The sequence below is a fragment of the Heterodontus francisci genome, chromosome 1, assembly GCF_036365525.1.
Source record: "Heterodontus francisci isolate sHetFra1 chromosome 1, sHetFra1.hap1, whole genome shotgun sequence".
NCBI lineage: Eukaryota > Metazoa > Chordata > Chondrichthyes > Heterodontiformes > Heterodontidae > Heterodontus > Heterodontus francisci.
Window position 1 is genome coordinate 276,083,200 of NC_090371.1, and position 19,964 is coordinate 276,103,163.

A 19,964-nucleotide genomic window follows, 5' to 3' on the forward strand; every position below is an offset into this window, starting at 1 on the left:
CTGGCGTGTTAATCTATCATCAAGAAATGAATGGTTTTTAAACAGTATTCTGGATCGGATCTTATTGCATGCCCCATAACCACTCAGTCGGGTGCAGCTGAGGGGATGGGTCAGTGATAGCTCCTACTAGCCTCTTCCAACACCCCCATCCCAAACCTCCCCCCTCACCCACCACACCCCCAACCTGGCCATTCTGGAGCTGGCCAGTAGGGAGCCGAGCACAAACAGAACTGAAACCGATGCCAATACTAATTCCTCACCATCCTTACCCTCCAGGCAAAGCTGAGATTGGCTGTTGGTTTTCAAACTGAAGGGGATGATGTGAGAGGATGTACCGTGGAGCAGCAAAATAAATGTTTCTATGTAAAAAACTATACATTTATATAATACCTATCATGACATCCCAAAGTGCATCACAGCCAATGAATTACTCTTAGAAGTGTCTTCACTGTTGTGATGTAGGCAAGTGAGGCAGTCAAATTATTTGAGCACAACAAGATCCCACAAAAAAAGTAGTGAGATAAAGCAGTTGATCGGTTTTAGTGCTGTTGGTCGAGAGATAAAATATTGGCAAGGACACAGTGGCGGAGGAGCGGGGGGGGGGGGGGGGGGAGGGGGAGGGGGGAACCTCCCCTGCCCTTCTTTCATGATGATGATCAGGGTTAAGGGGAGGGATGGAAGGAAGGAGGGAAGGAGGAAGGGGCAGAAAGGAAATAAAGAGAAAAGAAAAAGAGTAAAACAAAGAGAAAACGAGAAAGAGAAAAATAGAGAAGAGAAAGCACTTTCATTCCTATAGCGCCTTCTATCATCTCAGGACATCCCAAAGGACTTCATAGCCAATGAAGTTCTTTTCCTTTGAAGTGCAGTCCCTGTTGTTATATTAAAAACTATTAACATGGTATTTCATACATTATTGCACAGCAATTCTGCTCACCATATTCTTGCAAATATTCTATCATGTGTTGTACGACAAATGGAACACCATTGACCGTCTGGCCTCGTTGCTGGAGGTCATAAAGTGAGACGCCGAAAACCTTCCCAACCCCGCGGGTCCTCTGCGTGCTGAGTGGATGAGCCATAATCTTCTTCATGTCCTCCTTCAACCTGACTGCAGCCTTGTTTTGCTGGAAAGAACAGAGGAGTGGGGAACAGTCAACCACGGCTACAACAGGTACCTCCATCAGACAAGGAAACAAGCACTGACTGCAGCCCCAGCAATTACAGATTAGTGGCAAATGAAAATAAAATACAATCTCAAAGTCTCAGGGAATTAGACGACATGAAAGGCTTCTCAATTCCATGAATGAAAGGCAGAGCTTTCTCTCGTAGCTATTAGAAACAGAAAGGTAAACATTCACACCCCTTTATTGTAACAGGGTGGGCGGGATCTTTACCGTCACAACCAATCATGGGGTTTATGTCAGTCACTGCCAGGCTACAAGGGTGAAAATTGAAGGTGGTTGAATTTAAAAGGCTTGTTGATTAGCCCTGGGGCAGAGTGGGGGGGGGGTGGGGGGGAAAGAGGGGGGAGCTCATCGCATTAACCGACAAAACAAAACGGGCAGGATTTTACCTCAGGCTTTGGGACCCCGACGCCAGGACAAATTGGGGGTCCTGAGCCCACACTTGGGGGCAGCGAGACCGGCTTGGCAACTTTACCAGAGGCGGCCTCCTAATTGACCGCCTCCGGCCTCATCGTCCAACTAAGGATAGTGGATGGGCTCCCAGTGCTGCTGGTCCAATCAGTGTGCTGGCAGCTCTAGAACCTCGGCAGCCCCACTGAGAGTGCTAGGCGCTGCTGAGGCAGGTTGGGAATCGAGAGGTTGCAGAGGTATATAAGATAATAAAAATCAGAGGGGCAAGCAGGCATGCCGCCGCCCCCCCCCCCAAGATAGCCCATTGGGGCTGCAGGGGGGCGCCCATCCCTGCCTGCAATCCCCTCTTTAGTCTCCAGTTCCAATGACCCCTGGAAGGGCTGCAGGGAGGCTGCCTCCACAAGGCTGGTAGCCTCCCCATGTGGGTGGAGGGCTGCTCCACCACTGGCAAAATGCTGGTAGGCCTGAAGAATCGACCGTAGTAGGGCCCTTAAATATTTAACTTGGCTGCCTTCCTCCATTTGGCAGGTAGCCGTTCCACATCAGGTCCTGCCGCTGGGAAACCTCCCCGATGGCGGGAATGCATCAGCGAGCCATCCCAACGTGGCTACCCGCTAGTTTACCAGCATCCCCCTTGCCTCCCAGCCCTCCCACCCCAGGGCCAGGAACATCCTGCCCAATAAATCAGAAATCACGGTGCTATGGATCATGGATGGAAACCTCAAGGTGGACTTTGTAGGGGAAAAGCATGTTGCAGACCTGCAGCTTCTCTGAATCTAATAGAAGGTTAATTTCGCCATCTAGGTGTGAATCATTCTCAGCAGCACCAGGAAAACACTGTTTAAACTGGAGGGAGCCACCAGTTGTGCACAGAGGGCCTTTCAACCTCCACCTGGATTTGACTTCTTGTCAAAAATCGACAGTCAAGGGGCCAAGAATTTTCTAAAACTGGCCGCAAGGGGCCTTTGTAGGGTTGCCAACCCTCCAGGATTGACCTAGAGTCTCCAGGATTAAGATTAATCGCCAGCACACTACGATGCAAATCCCTGTTTAAGAAATAATCCCGAGGCATTAAAAGAATGCTGTGTTTTTTTCATTTGTGTTTATTAGTTATAAAAATATTGGAGAAGGATAGAAAAATGGCAGTTTAACTGAGTGGTGTAGTTAGGGGCAGGAGGTCATGTGATGAAATGTACAGGAATATATCCAACCAGAGTTACAAACGAAATGCATCCTTTCTGGAAATGGTTGCCAAGACAATTTATCATTCACTTAGCAAAGAAAGATTAAAGGCTAGACTTCCCAGAGTTTTAACAAACACAAAGACTTGTGGGTTGATAGGTAAATCGGCCATTGTAAAAAAAATTGCCCCAAGTGTAGGTAGGTGATAGGAGAAGTGAGGAAGGTGGGGATGTGAGAGGGAAAATGGTATTAATGTAGGTTCAGTATAAATGGGTGGTTGATGGCCGGCACAGACTCGGTAGGCCGAAGGGCCTGTTTCGGTGCTGTATCTCTCTATGACTCTATGACAAGTTGACCCATGCCACATAAGGGGAGATTTCAGGGCAGATGACCAAATGATTGGCCAAAGAGGTAGGTTTTAAGGAGCATCTTAAAAGAGGAATGTTTTCCCCATCAGGGTTAAAACCCAAAATGACTTAACAAGAGTCTCCTGAAGCAAATTGTGATGGTTTGTGATCTGAAATGTGCTTTCCCATGCCCTGTTTTAACAAGAATATAATGTAGCTTATACAACAATTGCTTGAAGTTACAGCTCCTTGTACTCCAACAGATGGATCCTTCATCACATACCATTTTGGCCAACAGACCCCACAACCACAAACTAAGGTATTAGGAGAAGTTACTGTACAGAAGGCCATTCAGCCCATCATTTGTTTATTCATTCATGGGATGAGAGCGTTGCTGGCTAAGCCAGAATTCATTGTCCATCCCTAATTGCTCTTGAGAAGGTGGTGCTGTGCTATGTTCTTGAACCGCTGCAGTCCATGTGGGGTAGGTACACCCACAGTGCTGTAAGGGAGGGAGTTCCAGGATTTTGACCCAGCGACAGTGAAGGAACGGCGATATAGTTCCAAGTCAGGATGGTGTGGCAGGAGTACTTGCAGGTGGTGATGTTCCCATGCATTTGCTGCCCTTGTCCTTTTAGTAATTAGAGGTCGCAGGTTTGGAAGGTGCTGTCTAAGGAGCCTTGGTGCGTTGCTGCAGTGCATCTTGTAGATGGTACACACTGCTGCCACTGTGCACTGGCAGTGGAGTGAATAAATGTTTAAAGTGGTGGATGGGCTGCCGATCAAGTGGACTGCTTTGTCCTAGATGGTGTCGAGCTTCTTGAATGTTGTTAGAACTGCACCCATCCAGGCAAGTGGAGAGTATTCTATCACACTCCTGACTTGTGCCTTGTAGATAGTGGACAGGCTTTGGGGAGTCAGGAGGTGAGTTACTCACCACAGAATTCCCAGCCTCTGCTACCTGCTCTTGTAGCGCAGTATTCATGTGGCTCATCCAGTTAGGGTTCTGGTCAATGGTGATCCCGGGGATGTTGTTAAGTTCCTGGCCAATGGTCGCCCCCAGGGCGTTGACGGTGGGAGATACAGAGATAGTAATGCTGTTGAAAGTCAAGGCGAGGTGGTTAGACTCTCCCTCGATGGATGTGGTCATTACCTGTCACTTGTGTGGTGCGAATGTTACTTGCCACTTATCAGCCCAAGCCTGAATATTGTTCAGGCCTTGCTCCATGCGGGTACGGACTGCTTCAGTCGCTCAGGAGATGCAAATGGAACTAAACACTGTGCAATCACCAGCGAGCATCCCTGTGTATGACCTTATGATGGAGGGAAGATCATTGATGAAGCAGCTGAAGATGGTTGAATCTAGGACACTACCCTGAGGAACTCCTGTAGCGATGTCGCAGCTAGCTCTTTACTACAGCAATCCAAAGCTCGTACTCCCCTCCATTGTCCCCTATCTTTTTCTGCTCCTAATATTTAGCCAGCTTCTGCTTAAAAAAGGTACACTAGCTGAAAGTTCTTAAGGTAACAGAAGGCACTGGAGGATAAAAATGCTGAATTTGGCAAGTCTTTGAACATTTGCTTGTACGTTGAATGCTTGAGAACGTGAGTTGATGTTGCAGTTTGTTACTTGCAGCAAAAAATGACTTGAATATATGACTTATACATATTTAATGTTTGGTTTGTAAGTGGGGTACCAGTTAATACTGCACCATAACAAAGTGAGCGCTTACTCTCTTTTCCCCTACCCCCAGTCTTCTGTAGTAAGAGCTTATTCATCGAGGGTACGGTTCAATGGGTACCAGAAACACTCGTGTACATTCTTTATAATATAGACAATGAATGTCGGCAGGTTGTTCATTCACAGAGGGTATCATCACATAGTCTGGTCCTGTCCTCCCCCCATGTCCACAAGGAAAAATCACTTCCAAGTGACACAACCTCCTGACTTGAACATACATCAGCATTCCTTCATTATTGCTGGGTCAAACTCCTGGAACTAGCACCATCACCAAATGACTACAGTGGTTCAAGAAATAGGCCAACCACCACCTTCTCAGGGCAATTAGGGATGGGCAATCAAAGCAGAATCCACTTCACAGGAGTGTTATCAAACAGAGTGTGACACCAAGCCACATAATGGGAGATTTCAGGGCAGCAGACCAAAAGCTTGGCCAAAGAGGTAGGTTTTAAGGAGCATCTTAAAAGGGGAGAGAGAGGGAGAGAGATGGAAAGGTTTACGGAGGGAATTCCAGAGCTTAGGGCCTTGCAGCTGAAGGCAAGGCCACCAATGGTACAGCAATTAAAATTGGGGATGCTCAAGGGGCCAGTATTGGAGGAGGGCAGAGATCATGGAGGGTTCTAGGGCTAGAGGAGTAGCAAAGAGGCAATGGTTCGAAAGATTTGGCTCTAGTCAATCCCAAAATCAGACACACAATGAAGTCTGCACTGTGCTTGTAGCACTTTTATTGAAATGCACCAACCAAAAAAGATTATTCACCAAGTTGCACTCTAAAGAGAATGTTGCTTTTCCACTCGACAACACTCAAATCTGTCCTGAAATGTACAGTCTCACCCTTCAGCAAAAGGTGGAGGAGGAGGCCAGAACTTCAAACAAAACCCTAGCAATTGCCAGCCAATTTCCTATTCTCAGTGGGTGGTGAATCCACAGAAATTGCTTTTGCTCCACCCAACTGTTGAGGAAACAGGCAAGCGATATTGCTCGCAGAGAATGAAGGAAGGACGACCCTCTCCGTTGTTGCAGACAGTTCATCCAGTGAGCAGCTGAACCAGACAGTCAAAGGAGGCCTCGGGATCATTCTGTGCTGGTCTCGTCAGCTGGTGGTAGGGGTATTACAACTGACCTCAGTGTCTGTGGGTCCTGGGTGAAGACAAAGCGGCCACCATTCCCAATCCTGACAATTATCCATTGCCACCCTCTGGGAGCACGGAATCCCAGTGGTTATGGCATCAAGGAGCCCTGGCAAAACTAGAGTCAATGGGAATCAGGGAGAAAACACTCTGCTGGTTGGAGTCATACCTAGCACAAAGGAAGATGGTTGTGGTTGTTGGAGGTCAATCATCTGAGCTCCGGGATATCACTGCAGGAGTTCCTCAGGGTAGTGTCCTAGGCCCGACCATCTTCAGCTGCTTCATCAATGACCTTCCTTCAATCATAAGGTCAGAAGTGGGGATGTTCGCTGATGATTGCACAATGTTCAGCACCATTTGTGACTCCTCAGATACTGAAGCAGTCTGTGTAGAAATGCAGCAAGACCGGGACAATATCCAGGCTTGGGCTGATAAGTGGCAAGTAACATTCGCGCCACACAAGTGCCAGGCAGTGACCATCTCCAACAAGAGAGAATCTAACCATCTCCTCTTGACATTCAATGGCATTACCATCGCTGAATCCCCCACTATCAACATCCTATAGGCTACCATTGACCAGAAACTGAACTGGAGTAGCCATATAAATACCATGGCTACAAGAGCAGGCCTGAGGCTAGGAATCCTGCGCCGTGTAACTGACCTCCCTACTCCCCAAAGCCTGTTCACCATCTACAAGGCACAAGTCAGGAGTGTGATGGAATACTCTACACTTGCCTGGATGGGTGCAGCTCCAACAACACTCAAGAAGCTCGACACCATCCAGGACAAAGCAGCCCGCTTGATTGGCACCCCATCTACAAACATTCACTCCCTCCACCACTGACGCACAGTGGCAGCAGTGGTTAGCACCGCAGCCTCACAGCTCCAGGGACCCGGGTTCGATTCCGGGTACTGCCTGTGTGGAGTTTGCAAGTTCTCCCTGTGTCTGCGTGGGTTTTCTCCGGGTGCTCCGGTTTCCTCCCACAAGCCAAAAGACTTGCAGGTTGATAGGTAAATTGGCCATTATAAATTGTCACTAGTATAGGTAGGTGGTCGGGAAATATAGGGACAGGTGGGGATGTTTGGGAATATGGGATTAGTGTAGGATTAGTATAAAATGGGTGGTTGATGTTCGGCACAGACTCGGTGGGCCGAAGGGCCTGTTTCAGTGCTGTATCTCTAATCTAATCTAATCTAATCTACAAGATGCACTGCAGCAACGCACCAAGGCTCCTTAGACAGCACCTTCCAAACCTGCGACCTCTAAGTACTAAAAGGACAAGGGCAGCAAATGCATGGGAACATCACCACCTGCAAGTACTCCTGCCACACTATCCTGACTTGGAACTATATCACCATTCCTTCACTGTCGCTGGGTCAAAATCCTAGAACTCCCTTCTTAACAGCACTATGGGTGTACCTACCCAACATGGACTGGAGCGGTTCAAGCGCAATTAGGGATGGGCAATAACTGCTGGCCTAGCTAGTGATGCCCAAATCCCATGAACGAATAAAAAAGCTACTGGGCTAGCAACCCAGAGCTTGTGCATTCAAATCTGATAGTTTCATAGAATCTATAGAATCATAGAATCTGCACAGAAGGAGGCCATTCAGCCCATTGTGCCTGTGCAAGCTCTTTGAAAGGGATATTCAATTAGTCCCACTCCCCTGTAACTTCCCCATGGTCCTGCAATTTTTTCCTTTTCAAGTATTTATCCAATTCCCTTTTGAAAGTTACTGTTCAATCTACTTCCACAAAACTTTCAGGCAGTGCATTCCAGATCACCAACTCGCTTTGTAAAAATGATTCTCCTCATTTCCCCACTAGTAGAAGCAATTTCTCCTTATTTACTCTATCAAAACCATTAATAATTTTTAACACTTCTATCAATTCTCCTTTTATCTCTCCTGACTTCCACCCTATTACTGACATTTCTTTTGTTCTTTTTCCAACCTCCCTTCTTTCACCTGCTTAAAACCCATTACAGTTCTTATGAAAGGTCATCGACCTGAAACATTTCTCTCTCTACAGATGTTGGCAGCCTTGCTGAGTATTTCCAGCATTTTCTGTTTTTATCCCCTCTTAACCTTCTCTGCTTTGAAGGAGAACAATCCCAGCTTCTCCAGTCTCTCTGCATAACTGAAGTCCCTCACCCCTGATACCATTCTCACACAAATCACCTCTCCAACCTCTACAAGTTGTTAAGGATAAAGGGCAAAGGTGGGTAAATGGAGTTGAGGTGCAGATCAGCCATGATCTAACTGAATGATGGCAGAACAGGCTCGATGGGCTGAATGTCCTTCTCATCCTGAGAATCATATAGAGATTACAGTCTAGAAACAGGCCATTCATCCCAACCAGTCCATGCTGGTGTTTAAGCAACCCTCGTCACCAGGCGGTTTTGGTAACTTGACATCAATGCACATTCTCCAGTTTTATACATCACAGCTGGTGTCTGTATGATCCCCTCAAACCAATGTCAAGACGGTACAAAGAAGACATTTGTTGGACAGTGCGTAATGTACAGAGCTCCTTTGAGCTGAAGCAGTTTTCAGTATCTGTTGCTCTTAGAACTCTGGAACTCTGAATCTTTCAGCAGGATTTTCTCTGCGGGGCTTCTGAACAACGCCCCCCCCCCCCTCCCCGCCTCACCCATCAGACTCAAATGGGGCTCAGAAGCCCGCACTGTGTGGGGAACAATCACTCACTTGCAATTTTCCCTGAATTGGCCAATTAATGGCCAATGGGCAGGCTCGCCGTCCAATTAAGGATGGCCAGCGGGCTCTCAAAGCCAATAGGAGGACATTCAGCTTGGAAGCAGCACCAAGATGCCATGGCAGGGGTAAGTGAGGGACAGGACATTTCAAAATGGAGGTGGCCTCTCTCCGACATTTTTAATTCTAAAGCAAAAAAAGGGATTTGCGGCCAGGTGTATGGGTGGGTGGGGAGGGGGGGGGCAGGGGGTGTGGGGAACCCCTCCACAGGGTGGCCTGCAGCTGCAGCTAAACGCAAGCAGGCATGGAGGACCTCTAAACCTGCCTGGAATGCTGACCCTCCGGTCTGCCGCTGGGAAGACGTCTCCAGGCAGCCGGACTACCTCCTGCCGACTGTGGGGGCCTGGAGGTTGACTGGAAAATCCCATTCGGTCTCTGACAATAGGCCTTAATGGGCCTTTGAGTAGCCCTGCCGTAACCCCGGCCCTCATACCGTTTCCAGGAAAATGGCCCGGGGGTGGGATGGAGCTGGGAAACAGGCACACTGGCCAGCAGTGTGAAATTCCATGTCTGCCCCCATCAGGGGCTAAAAATGCAGCCCCTAATCAAAATTCAGGAGAGATTCCAAAGCACTGACAACATAAAAACAACATACAGTTGTATCAGGAAACTTAATTATACCAAGAGATAGCAACTAATAATTCAGATTTCTCAATGCTCCAACTTGCTTTAATGTAGCACTTTTTACAACGGCAGGCCATCCCAAAGTGCTTTACAGCTAATGAACTACTTTTTGAAGTGTAATCACTGTTGTAATGTAGGGAAAATAGCAGCCAATTTGTGCAGAGAAAGCTCCCAAAAACATCAATGAAATAAATGACCACACGATCTACTTTAGTCGCATCGATCGAGAGGTAAATGTTGGCCAGGTCACTGGGGAGAACTCCCCTGCTCCTCTTCCAATCGGGATCTTGTACATCCACCTGAGAGGGCAGATAGGGGCCTCTGCTTAATGTCTCACCCGAAAGATGGCACCTCCGGCAGTGCAGGGCCTCCCTCATTGCTGCACTGGAGTGTCAGCCTGCATAACGGAGTGGAACTTGAACCCATGCCCTACTGCCTCAGAGGCAAGAGTGTTCCTGACTAGCTGCAAATTGACCAACCTAGCAACACGCGTTGAACTATTTTATTGAAATTTCTGCAACTGTGCGAAATACAAAAAAAAGTTAATTGCAACATTATAAAATAATTCACTGCATCATTGAAAATAAATAAGAGAGCATCGATATTTAACAAGCATAGAGATAGTCACAGCACCAGTGTCAGTGCTACTTTCCTTGCAGCACAGCTCACTGTTAGGAAGGTTACAGATGATGTTGTACATTGTGGGTTAGTTTAGAAATAAAGTGAAACCTTTTAAGCACAACCGCCCTATTTTATTTAGGCAGTGCTCATCTGCTTTGCAGAATAAAATTCTTCAAACATTAGTGGTTGGGGGCGGGAGAAAAATTCCCAGGTGATAAGAAGAGTAGTCAGGGTGTTAGTTGGTCAATGAAACTCTGAAATGTGAGCAGCACCTGAAAACGTTACCACATCAAGGAATTACATTAATATATGGACTTCGTTATTGATGAGAAGTTAGTGATTAATAACCTGAGTAACTGCCATGATTCCTACAAGCTACACTTCTCATTAAATCTCCAGAAACTCTGTTAACACAGGGCAGGAGAAACAGTTGATATTTCTGAATTTTAACTGCTTTCTAGCAATAGGGTTGCCATCCTTATTTAAATATTACTCATTCTTAGGATGTGGACACCACTGCTAAGGCTGGCATCTATCACCCAAGTGGGTACTGCTGGCTTCACCCCATTTATTGCCCATCTCCCTAGTCACCCCAAGGGCATTAATAGTCAACTGTGCTGTGTGGCACTACAGCCCATTTAGCTCAGGCTGGGTGAGAAGGGGGTAGGTTATTTTCCTTGAAGTAGATTTGTGAATCAGTTGGGTTCTTTTAAAGCCACAGTCTGGCAGCTTTCATGGTTATTTTATCTGCCACCAGCCTACAGATCACCAGATTTAATGAACTTACTTGCCATGGGGAGATTAGAACTTACAAGCTCTCATTTGTTAGCACAGTATCATAACCACGAGGCTGCCTTAACCCAACACACTGCCAAAATGGAACTCCAAAAGCAGAGAACTAGTGTTAAGCTTGTCTAGAACCATGGTTAGATCACACTTAGAAGACTGGGCACAGTTCTGGTCTCCATATTACAAAAAGGATACAGAAGCATGGAGACTGGAGAAAGTGCAAAAAAGGATTTACAAGGATGATAGCAGATCTACAAGGGTACAACTATCAGGAAAGACTGAACAGTCTGGGGCTTGTTTCTCCAGAAAAGAGAAGGCTGAGGGGTTTTGATGGGGCAAACATAGCAATGTTTCCACTTGTGGGTGAGCCCAAAACTAGGGGCCATGAAAATAAGACTTTCAATAATAAATCCAATGAGGAATTTGAGAAGTGTTGAGAATGTGGAACATGTTGCCACATGGAGTGCTTGAGGCGAATAGCAAAGACACATTTAAAGGCAAGTTAGATGAGCTTGCGAGGCAGAAAGGAATAGAACAGTACAGCACAGTACAGGCCCTTCGGCCCACGATGTTGTGCCAACCCTTTAACCTACTCTAAGATCAAACTACCTACATACCCTTCATTCTACTATCATCCATGTACCTATCCAAGAGTCGCTTAAATGTCCCTAATGTATCTGCTTCTACTACCACCGCTGGCAGTGCATTCCATGCACCCACCACTCTCTGTGTAAAGAACTTACCTCTGAGATCTCCCCTAAACCTTCCTCCAATCACCTTAAAATTATGCCCCCTGGTGATAGCCCTTTCCGCCCTGGGAAAAAGTCTCTGGCTATCCACTTTATCTATGCCTCTCATCATTTTGTACACCTCTATCAAGTCACCTCTCATCCTTCTTCGCTCCAATGAGAAAAGCCCTAGCTCCCTCAACCTTTCTTCATAAGACATACCCTCCAGTCCAGGCAGCATCCTGGTGAATCTCCTCTGCACCCTCTCTAAAGTTTCCACATCCTTCCTATAATGAGGCGACCAGAACTGAACACAATATTCCAAGTGTGGTCTAACCAGGGCTTTATAGAGCTGCAGCATAACCTCTCAGCTCTTAAACTCAATCCACCTGTTAATGAAAGCCAACACCCCATACGCCTTCTTAACAACCCTGTCAACTTGGGTGGCAACTTTGAGGGATCTATGGACGTGGACCCCAAGATCCCTCTGTTCCTCCACACTACCAAGAATCCTGTCTTTCAGCCTGTATTCTGCATTCAAATTCGACCTTCCAAAATGAATCACATCACACTTTTCCAGGTTGAACTCCATCTGCCACTTCTCAGCCCAGCTCTGCATCCTGTCAATGTCCCGTTGCAACCTACAACAGCCCTCCACACGATCCACAACTCCAGCAACCTTTGTGTCATTGGTAAACTTACTAACCCAGCCTTCCACTTCCTCATCCAAGTCATTTATAAAAATCACAAAGAGCATAAGTCCCAGAACAGATCCCTGCGGAACATCACTGGTCACCGAGCTCCAGGCTGAATACTTTCCATCTACTACCACCCTCTGTCTTCTATGGGCCAGCCAATTCTGTATCCAGACAGCCAAATTTCCCTGTATCCCATGCCTCCTTACTTTCTGAATGAGCCTACCATGGGGAACCTTATCAAACGCCTTGCTACAATCCATGTACACCACATCCACTGCTCTTCCTTCATCAATGTGTTTTGTCACATCCTCAAAGAATTCAATAAGGCTTGTGAGGCATGACCTGCCCCTCACAAAACCATGCTGACTATCTCTAATCAAACTATGCTTTTCCAAATAATCATAAATCCTGTCACTCAGAATCCTCTCCAATAATTTGCCCACCACCGACGTAAGACTGACTGGTCTGTAGTTCCCAGGGTTATCCCTATTCCCTTTCTTGAACAAGGGAATAACATTTGCCACCCTCCAATCATCCGGTACTACTCCAGTGGACAGTGAGGACGCAAAGATCATCGCCATAGGCGCGGCAATCTCTTCCCTTGCTTCCCGTAATAACCTTGGGTATATCCCGTCAGGCCCCGAGGACTTATCTATCCTCATGTCTTTCAAAATTTCCAGCACATCCTCCTTCTTAACATCAACCTGTTCGAGCATATCAGCCTGTTTCACGCTGTCCTCACAAACGACAAGGTCCCTCTCACTAGTGAATACTGAAGCAAAGTATTCATTAAGGACCTCCCCTACCTCCTCCGACTCCAGGCACAAGTTCCCTCCACTATCCCTGATCGGCCCTACCCTCACTCTGGCCATCCTCTTGTTCCTCACATAAGTGTAGAACGCCTTGGGATTTTCCTTAATCCGACCTGCCAAGACTTTTTCATGTCCCCTTCTAGCTCTCCTAAGTCCATTCTTTCCTGGCTACCTTGTAACCCTCTAGAGCCCTGTCTGATCCTTGCTTCCTCAACCTTAAGTAAGCTTCCTTCTTCCTCTTGACTAGCTGTTCCACATCTCTTGTCATCCAAGGTTCCTTCACCCTACCATCCCTTCCTTGCCTCATCGGGACAAACCTATCCAGCAGTCGCAGCTCCCTAAACAACCTCCACATTTCTGTCATGCATTTCCCTGAGAACATCTGTTCCCAATTTAAGCTCCCCAGTTCCTGCCTAATAGCATTGTAATTCCCCCTCCCCCAATTAAATATTTTCCCATCCCGTCTGCTCCTATCCCTCTCCATGACTATAGTAAAGGTCAGGGAGTTGTGATCACTATCACCGAAATGCTCTCCCACTGAGAGATCTGTCACCTGGCCTGGTTTGTTGCCAAGCATAAAATCCAACATAGCCTCCCCTCTAGTCGGCCTATCTACATATTGAGTCAGGAAACCTTCCTGGACACACCTGACAAAATCTGCTCCATCCAAACTATTTGCACTAAGGAGGTTCCAATCAATATTAGGGAAGTTGAAGTCACCCATGACAACAACCCTGTTACTTCTGCACCTTTCCAAAATCTGCCTCCCAATCTGTTCCTCCGTGTCTCTGTTGCTATTGGGGGGTCTATAGAAAACTCCCAATAAAGTGACTGCTCCTTTCCTGTTTCTGACTTCCACCCATACTGACTCAGTAGACAAACCCTCCTCGACGACCTCCCTTTCTGCAGCTGTGATACTATCCCTGATTAGCAATGCCACTCCCCCACCTCTTTTACCTCCCTCCCTATTCCTTTTGAAACATCTAAACCCCGGAACATCCAACATCCATTCCTGCCCCTGTGATATCCAAGTCTCCGTAGCTCCAAGTACTGATCCATGCTCTAAGCTCATCACCCTTATTGCTGACACTTCTTGCGTTAAAATAGACACACTTCAACCCATCATACTGGCTGCAACTTTGCCCTGTCAACCATCTAACCTTCCTCACAGACTCTCTGCACTCTGTATCTGCCTGTTCAACAGCGACCCCATCCACTGATCTGTAGCTCCGGTTCCCATCCCCCTGCCAAACTAGTTTCAACCCTCCCGAAGAGCTCTAGCAAACCTCCCGCCCAGGATATTGGTGCCCCTCCAGTTCAGATGCAACCCGTCCTTCTTGTACAGGTCCCACCTTCCCCAGAAGGTATCCCAATGATCCACATATCTGAAGCCCACCCTCCTACACCAGCTCTGTAGCCACGTGTTCAGCTGCACTCGCTCTCTGTTTCTAGCCTCACTAGCACGTGGCACCGGTATCAATCCTGAGATTACTACTCTGCTCGTCCTGCCTTTTAGCTTCCAACCTAACTCCCTATATTCGCTTTTCAGGATAGAAGAAGATGTTGATCAGGTGAGATGAAGTGAGAGTGAGAGGAGGTTTGTGTGGAGCATAAACATAAGTATAGACCTTTTGGGTCGAATGGCCTGTTTCTGTGCTGCAAATTCATAGAATCATGAAACGATATAGCACAGAAGGAGGCCATTCAGCCCATCATGTCTGTGCCTGCTCTTTGAAAGAGCTCTCTCAATTGTCCCACTCCCCTTACTGTTTCCCCATGGACCTGCAAATGCTTCCTTTTCAACTAGAGATTGAATTCCCTTTTGGAGAGTTTAGCGTTGAATCTGCTTCCACCAGTCTTTCAGGCAGTGCATTCCAGAATGTCTTCACACAGAATGTTGCGAGGCTGCGGAATTCGTGTCCAGGGCAAGCGGTCGATGCAGAAACTACATCAACTCTCGAGGTTAGATTGAATAGGCGTGTCAAAGTAAGTGAGATGAAGGGATGCAGAGACAGGACGGGTAAATGTGATTAGTACTATTTGCTCATGTGGGGGTGTGTGAGGCAGGCATGGGTTAGTTGTGCCACACGGCCTGTTGCAATGGTGAAACTTCCACGTACAAAAAGAAGCAGGAATCCGTAATTCCCAGCTGGCTTTGGGGTCAGCAAATTTCCAGGATCGTCTTGGAGGATCCAGAAACTGAAGATTAATCTCCAACCAACTGCTGGGAGCAACATTGGGGCATTAAAAATAAATTGCGTGCCTTTCATTTTCCTTGAATATTTTTTATTCAAGAATTTAAAATTAGAGGGGGAGGGAAAAGGAGCTGTTTGACTGGGTGGGGCGGCACCTTGGAAGCGGGAGGTCGCATAACGAAAACCTCCAGGAATACATCTGACATGAGTCAGCAACAGGAGAGCACCAGCGAATGTGGGGGCAGTACGACACAGAGCACATTCTGTACTAAGCCATTCCTCGAAGCCGGTTTCCTTATTGCCCCAATGACCTGCTTCAAACAGCCTAGTTGGAAGGTCTCGAAGTCTCAAATCTCTGGGTGGAGCCAATCATAGGCTGCACTTCACAAGGCAGCTGGGTGATAAGAACATAAATAGGAGCAGGAGTAGGCCAATCGGCCCTTCAAGCCTGCTCCGCCATTCAACAAGATCATGTCTGATCTTCTAGCTAAACCTCACCTTCTTGCGCCATCCCCATATTCCTTAATTCGCTTAGTGCTAAAACAAAATCAATCTCTGTCTTGAATATACTGAACGACTGAACATCCACAGCTCTCTGGGGCAGAGATTTCGAACGATCCACAACCTGTTAAGTGAAGAACTTTCACCCCATACATCTCCTAAAAGGCTGGCCCCTTATCCTGTGACTGTGATACGGTGTTCGAGATTCTCCCAGCCAGCAGAAACATTTGCTCAGCATTTATCCTGTCATCTGGATGCTGTTTCATCAGTCCGCACGGATCTGGCTCCACGCCACAACTCCACATATGTTGAGTGCGGGGGTGGTGGAGAAATGAAATGCAAAAAAAACCGACTTCATTTTCAAAGCCAGAGTTCTGGCGTCTGGTTTAGATTTCAGAGATTTTCCAGAAAGCCCGCTCAAAAACGGAAAACTCAGCCCAGATGTTTTCCTCCTACTGTCATTCTCGGCTGGACCTTGGCGGTGAAACGTCTGGAGATTTTTCTGAGTTGACAGATGGGAGATTCAGGGGGAACGTGCACATGGGTTTAACCACACAGAAAGCTGCAGCACAGACCCTTCATCGCTGTTTGTGAGGATGTATTTTGTCAAAAGGAGAAATATTCTCAACTGGCACGACGCCTTTGGCTAAACCCTGATCTCTCAGACTCCCAACACCCAATAAAAATGACCAGCTTCCAACCTTCAGGAAAATCGAGTTCTGAAGAAGACTGCAAAACGTCGTGCGACTCCTGTTTTTCCACAGACCCCACCTGACCTGCAGAGGGTTTCCAACTTTTTAACCTCTTTTTGTATTTGCAGTCAGTCTCACCAGCAGCATTAAAAAGCTGCCAGGGGCAGAGCAATGCTCACCCTCGTTCTGGGCCTCCTATCACCTGGCGTTAACAGAGCAATAATTGTAATTATGGTGCCCGCTTAATGCCGGTGACTTTTTGCATGTGGCTCGCCGAATTCAGCCCCCAAAGATCTGTTCCACCTTCCATTAGATCCCAGTTGATCGGTGCCTCAACTCCATTCCTCTCGATACCCTTACCTAACAAAAATCAAGCAATTTCAGTCTTCAAAGCACCAATTGACCCAATATCCAGTGGCTTTGGGAGAGGGGTGGAAGAGTTCCTGATTTCTTTTTTTTAAGAAAGATTGCTATTCCTAGCCACGGCCCACATTTTACCTGCATCTTCTCCCGTCTCCTCTCCTGTGTTGTATTAAGGATGCAGCCTGTTATTGAGTTACAGATCCTGTTGTGAATCGACACCTCTCTGACCCCTTGACAACCAGCCATTCACATGCCAAGCTATGCTGTGATCGTGCACGGGCTATTCGAGCTTGTAGGGCATCACAGCCAAGCCTGCCCCTGCTCCCACCCAACGTCTACAGGCTGGCCTCTCCCACAGAAGGAAGACTGAGCAGCGATTGATGGGTGGGGTAGGTGGTCGTGGGGGTGGGGGGTGGGTGTGGGGAGGGTGGGTCCAGGCAGAAAGCATCCTCAGTCCATCTGCTGAGGTCAGACACGGAACTGAGCCTTGGACCTCTTGCACCGGCCACATATCCTAAATCCCGTTCACCCATCACCCCTGTGCTCACTGACCTACAGTGGCTCCCAGTCTGACAATGCCTCAATTTTAAAACTCTCATCCTTGCTTTCAAATCCCTCCACAGCCACACTCCTCCCTATCTCCATAATCTCCTCCAGCCCTACAACCCTCTGAGATATCCGCACTCCTCCAGTTTTAATCACTCCACCATTGGCGGCCTTACCTTCAGCTGCTGAGGCCCTGAGTTCTGGAATTCCCTCCTTCAACCTTTCCGTCTCTCTCTCTCTACTTCTCTCTCTTCCTTAAAGACACTCCTTGAAACCTACCTTTTTGACCTAGCTTTTGGTCACCAGTCCTAATTAGTGTCTAACTTTCTATAATAACACTCCTGAAAAGTGCCTTGGGCGTTTTAGTGCATTAAAGGCGCTATAAAAATGCAAGTTTTATTTTGGCACTGGTTTCTTTTGGTCACAGAGACAGACTATTTTACAGGAGTGCTCAATACATCAGTTTCTGTACTATCTTTTCTGCAAACACTCTTCGGGGAACCTGCAAGAGTTAATGAAATCCACGGATTTACTCAGCACTGCCTTAGCAACCCAGGAGAAAGGGACCGAGACTCTGGAGGGAAATTCCACAGCAGTTGGCGAGCTCTCCTGCACAGTATCAAGTCTTTAACATAATGGGCTGCCTGTACTCACACAGACAGTGATCGCTCCTGCTCCCATGTTCCAGGAAATGCATCCAAGGAGAACCTGAAGAACTGAAGACGGAGAAAACCCATGCAGCAGGGCCAGCAGGCGTCAAGGAGCCAGACCGAGCATACAGATCAGTTGCAATGATGATTAAAAACTCTCCGAGATTCTGAGAAGCTGGTTGAACTTTTAAAGCGCAATTAAAATCCTTTTCCTTGGTGTACTGTTAACAGCAGCAGCCTGTATCCAAACACACACACACAGCTAGGATTTCTGCTCTTGAGTGGAAATTTGATCCGCAGTTAGCCTGCTGACAGCCTGACATCAGATCACGTGACCAGGCCAGTTTTTTTCCCCCCTTCACGAAAAAAGTCTTGAACTGCTCCAGCAGACAGTAAAGTCAGCCTGAAACTGTGACGGTTCCCCAAGGGGCACGCTCAACAATTCCTTTACAGCACTTTCAGCTTGCCAATGCTGCGATCAGGCAGTGTCAACGACAGGGCAAGAGACGCCTCACAGGATCAAAGGAGGAGGCCATTCGGCCCCTCGAGCCTGTTCCGCCATTCAGTTAAATTGTGGGTGATCTGTATCTCAGCTCCATTTAGCTGCCTTGGTTCTCTGACCCTAAGCACCCTTGCGGAACAATAACCGCTCCCTGGATCCTGGACAATAATGGATCATCTTCATCCAAGTGGGATGGGAATTTTTTAGCCAGACCACGGCCCAAAAAGCCCCCCTGCCAGGCCCGGAGAGGATGGAGTGCTTGATCCTGTGAGATACACTGAGATCGCCCCCTGATGGTACCCTGCAGTGTTGACCACAATTGGGGAGTTTGGGAGAGCGTCTGATTTGTGCAGTTCTGGTCACTACTGCCACATCTTGGATGTCCGCTTCCAAAATGTAACAGACTGATTCTAAAATTTGTTTGAAAACATTTCAGTGGCCCAGGGTTATCCCCCCCCCAGTCACCCCCACGACCATGGTAATACCACCTGGCGCCACTCCAGTGCCTGTTATGTCTCATCTTACTTGGCATACTGGGCCGAGTCTCTTATGGACCAGAGAAGTGGAAACTTGCAGTGTAGGAAACCCCTGCATTTACTCCACCCTCCCACCACATGACCCTCTTGGACTGGCCTTGTCAGGATTGGCAGGCACAGGCTACTTCCCTCTACAAGAGCAACCATATTTTCCCAAATAGGGTGAAGTCCCGACCTTTCTCATAGACGCCCCACTAGAGTTATGGTGAGAGTCCAATAGAAAGCTCGAGGACATTCAGCCCCTGCACAGTTTGTTCCTTATATATTAATTGTTAAAGTGAACAAGACACAGTAGCAACAATAAATTGCATCTACAGAGCACCTTTAATGCAGAGAAACATCCCAAGGGGCTTTGCAGGAATATAACCAGACAACAAATGGATACAATGCTCAAGAAGAAGATACAAAAATAGGAGGGCTGATCAAAGGCTAGATCAAAAAGGTGGATTTTAAGAAGGGTCTCAAAGGAGGAGTAGGAGTTGGAGAGAATGTCAGAGAATGGGGCCTGGGCAACTAAAGGTATGGCAACCAAAGGACGCAAGAAGGGAGTTGGGGACACAAGAGGTCAGAGTTGGAGGAATGACAAGTTCTTGGGGCTAGAGAAGGATCCAGAGATGAATAGGAGCATGAAGATGGTGGCGTAGTGGTAATGTCACTGGACTAGTAATTCAGAGCCCAGGCTAATGCTCTGGGGGTATGGATTCAAATCCCACCATGGCAGATGGTGAAATTTGAATTTAATCAATACATCAGGAGCTAAAATAAAAATTAGTGTAATGGTGACCACAAAACCATTGTCAATTGTTTTATTTAGAGATACAGCACTGAAACAGGTCCTTCAGCCCACCAAGTCTGTGCCGCCCAACAACCACCCATTTATACTATAACACTACAGTAATCCCATATTCCCTACCACCTACCGACACTAGGGGCAATT

At 47.3% G+C, this 19,964-nt stretch overlaps 1 protein-coding gene across 5 annotated transcripts in view; it reads right to left on the bottom strand.

The window, feature by feature from the left end:
* The window catches only part of fam13a (family with sequence similarity 13 member A), a 256,398-nt gene that overhangs the window by 197,437 nt on the left and 38,997 nt on the right, over window positions 1-19,964 (bottom strand). For 3 of the 5 annotated variants that reach the window (XM_068045834.1, XM_068045832.1, XM_068045846.1), the window contains exon 1: window positions 935-1,196. In XM_068045834.1, the coding sequence (XP_067901935.1) occupies window positions 935-1,181 (247 nt within the window). In that variant the 5' untranslated portion in view covers window positions 1,182-1,196. Of the gene's footprint in view, window positions 1-934; window positions 1,197-17,993; window positions 18,191-19,964 lie in introns of those variants that run through there. The other 2 variants (XM_068045833.1, XM_068045839.1) reach the window with 2 other exon arrangements.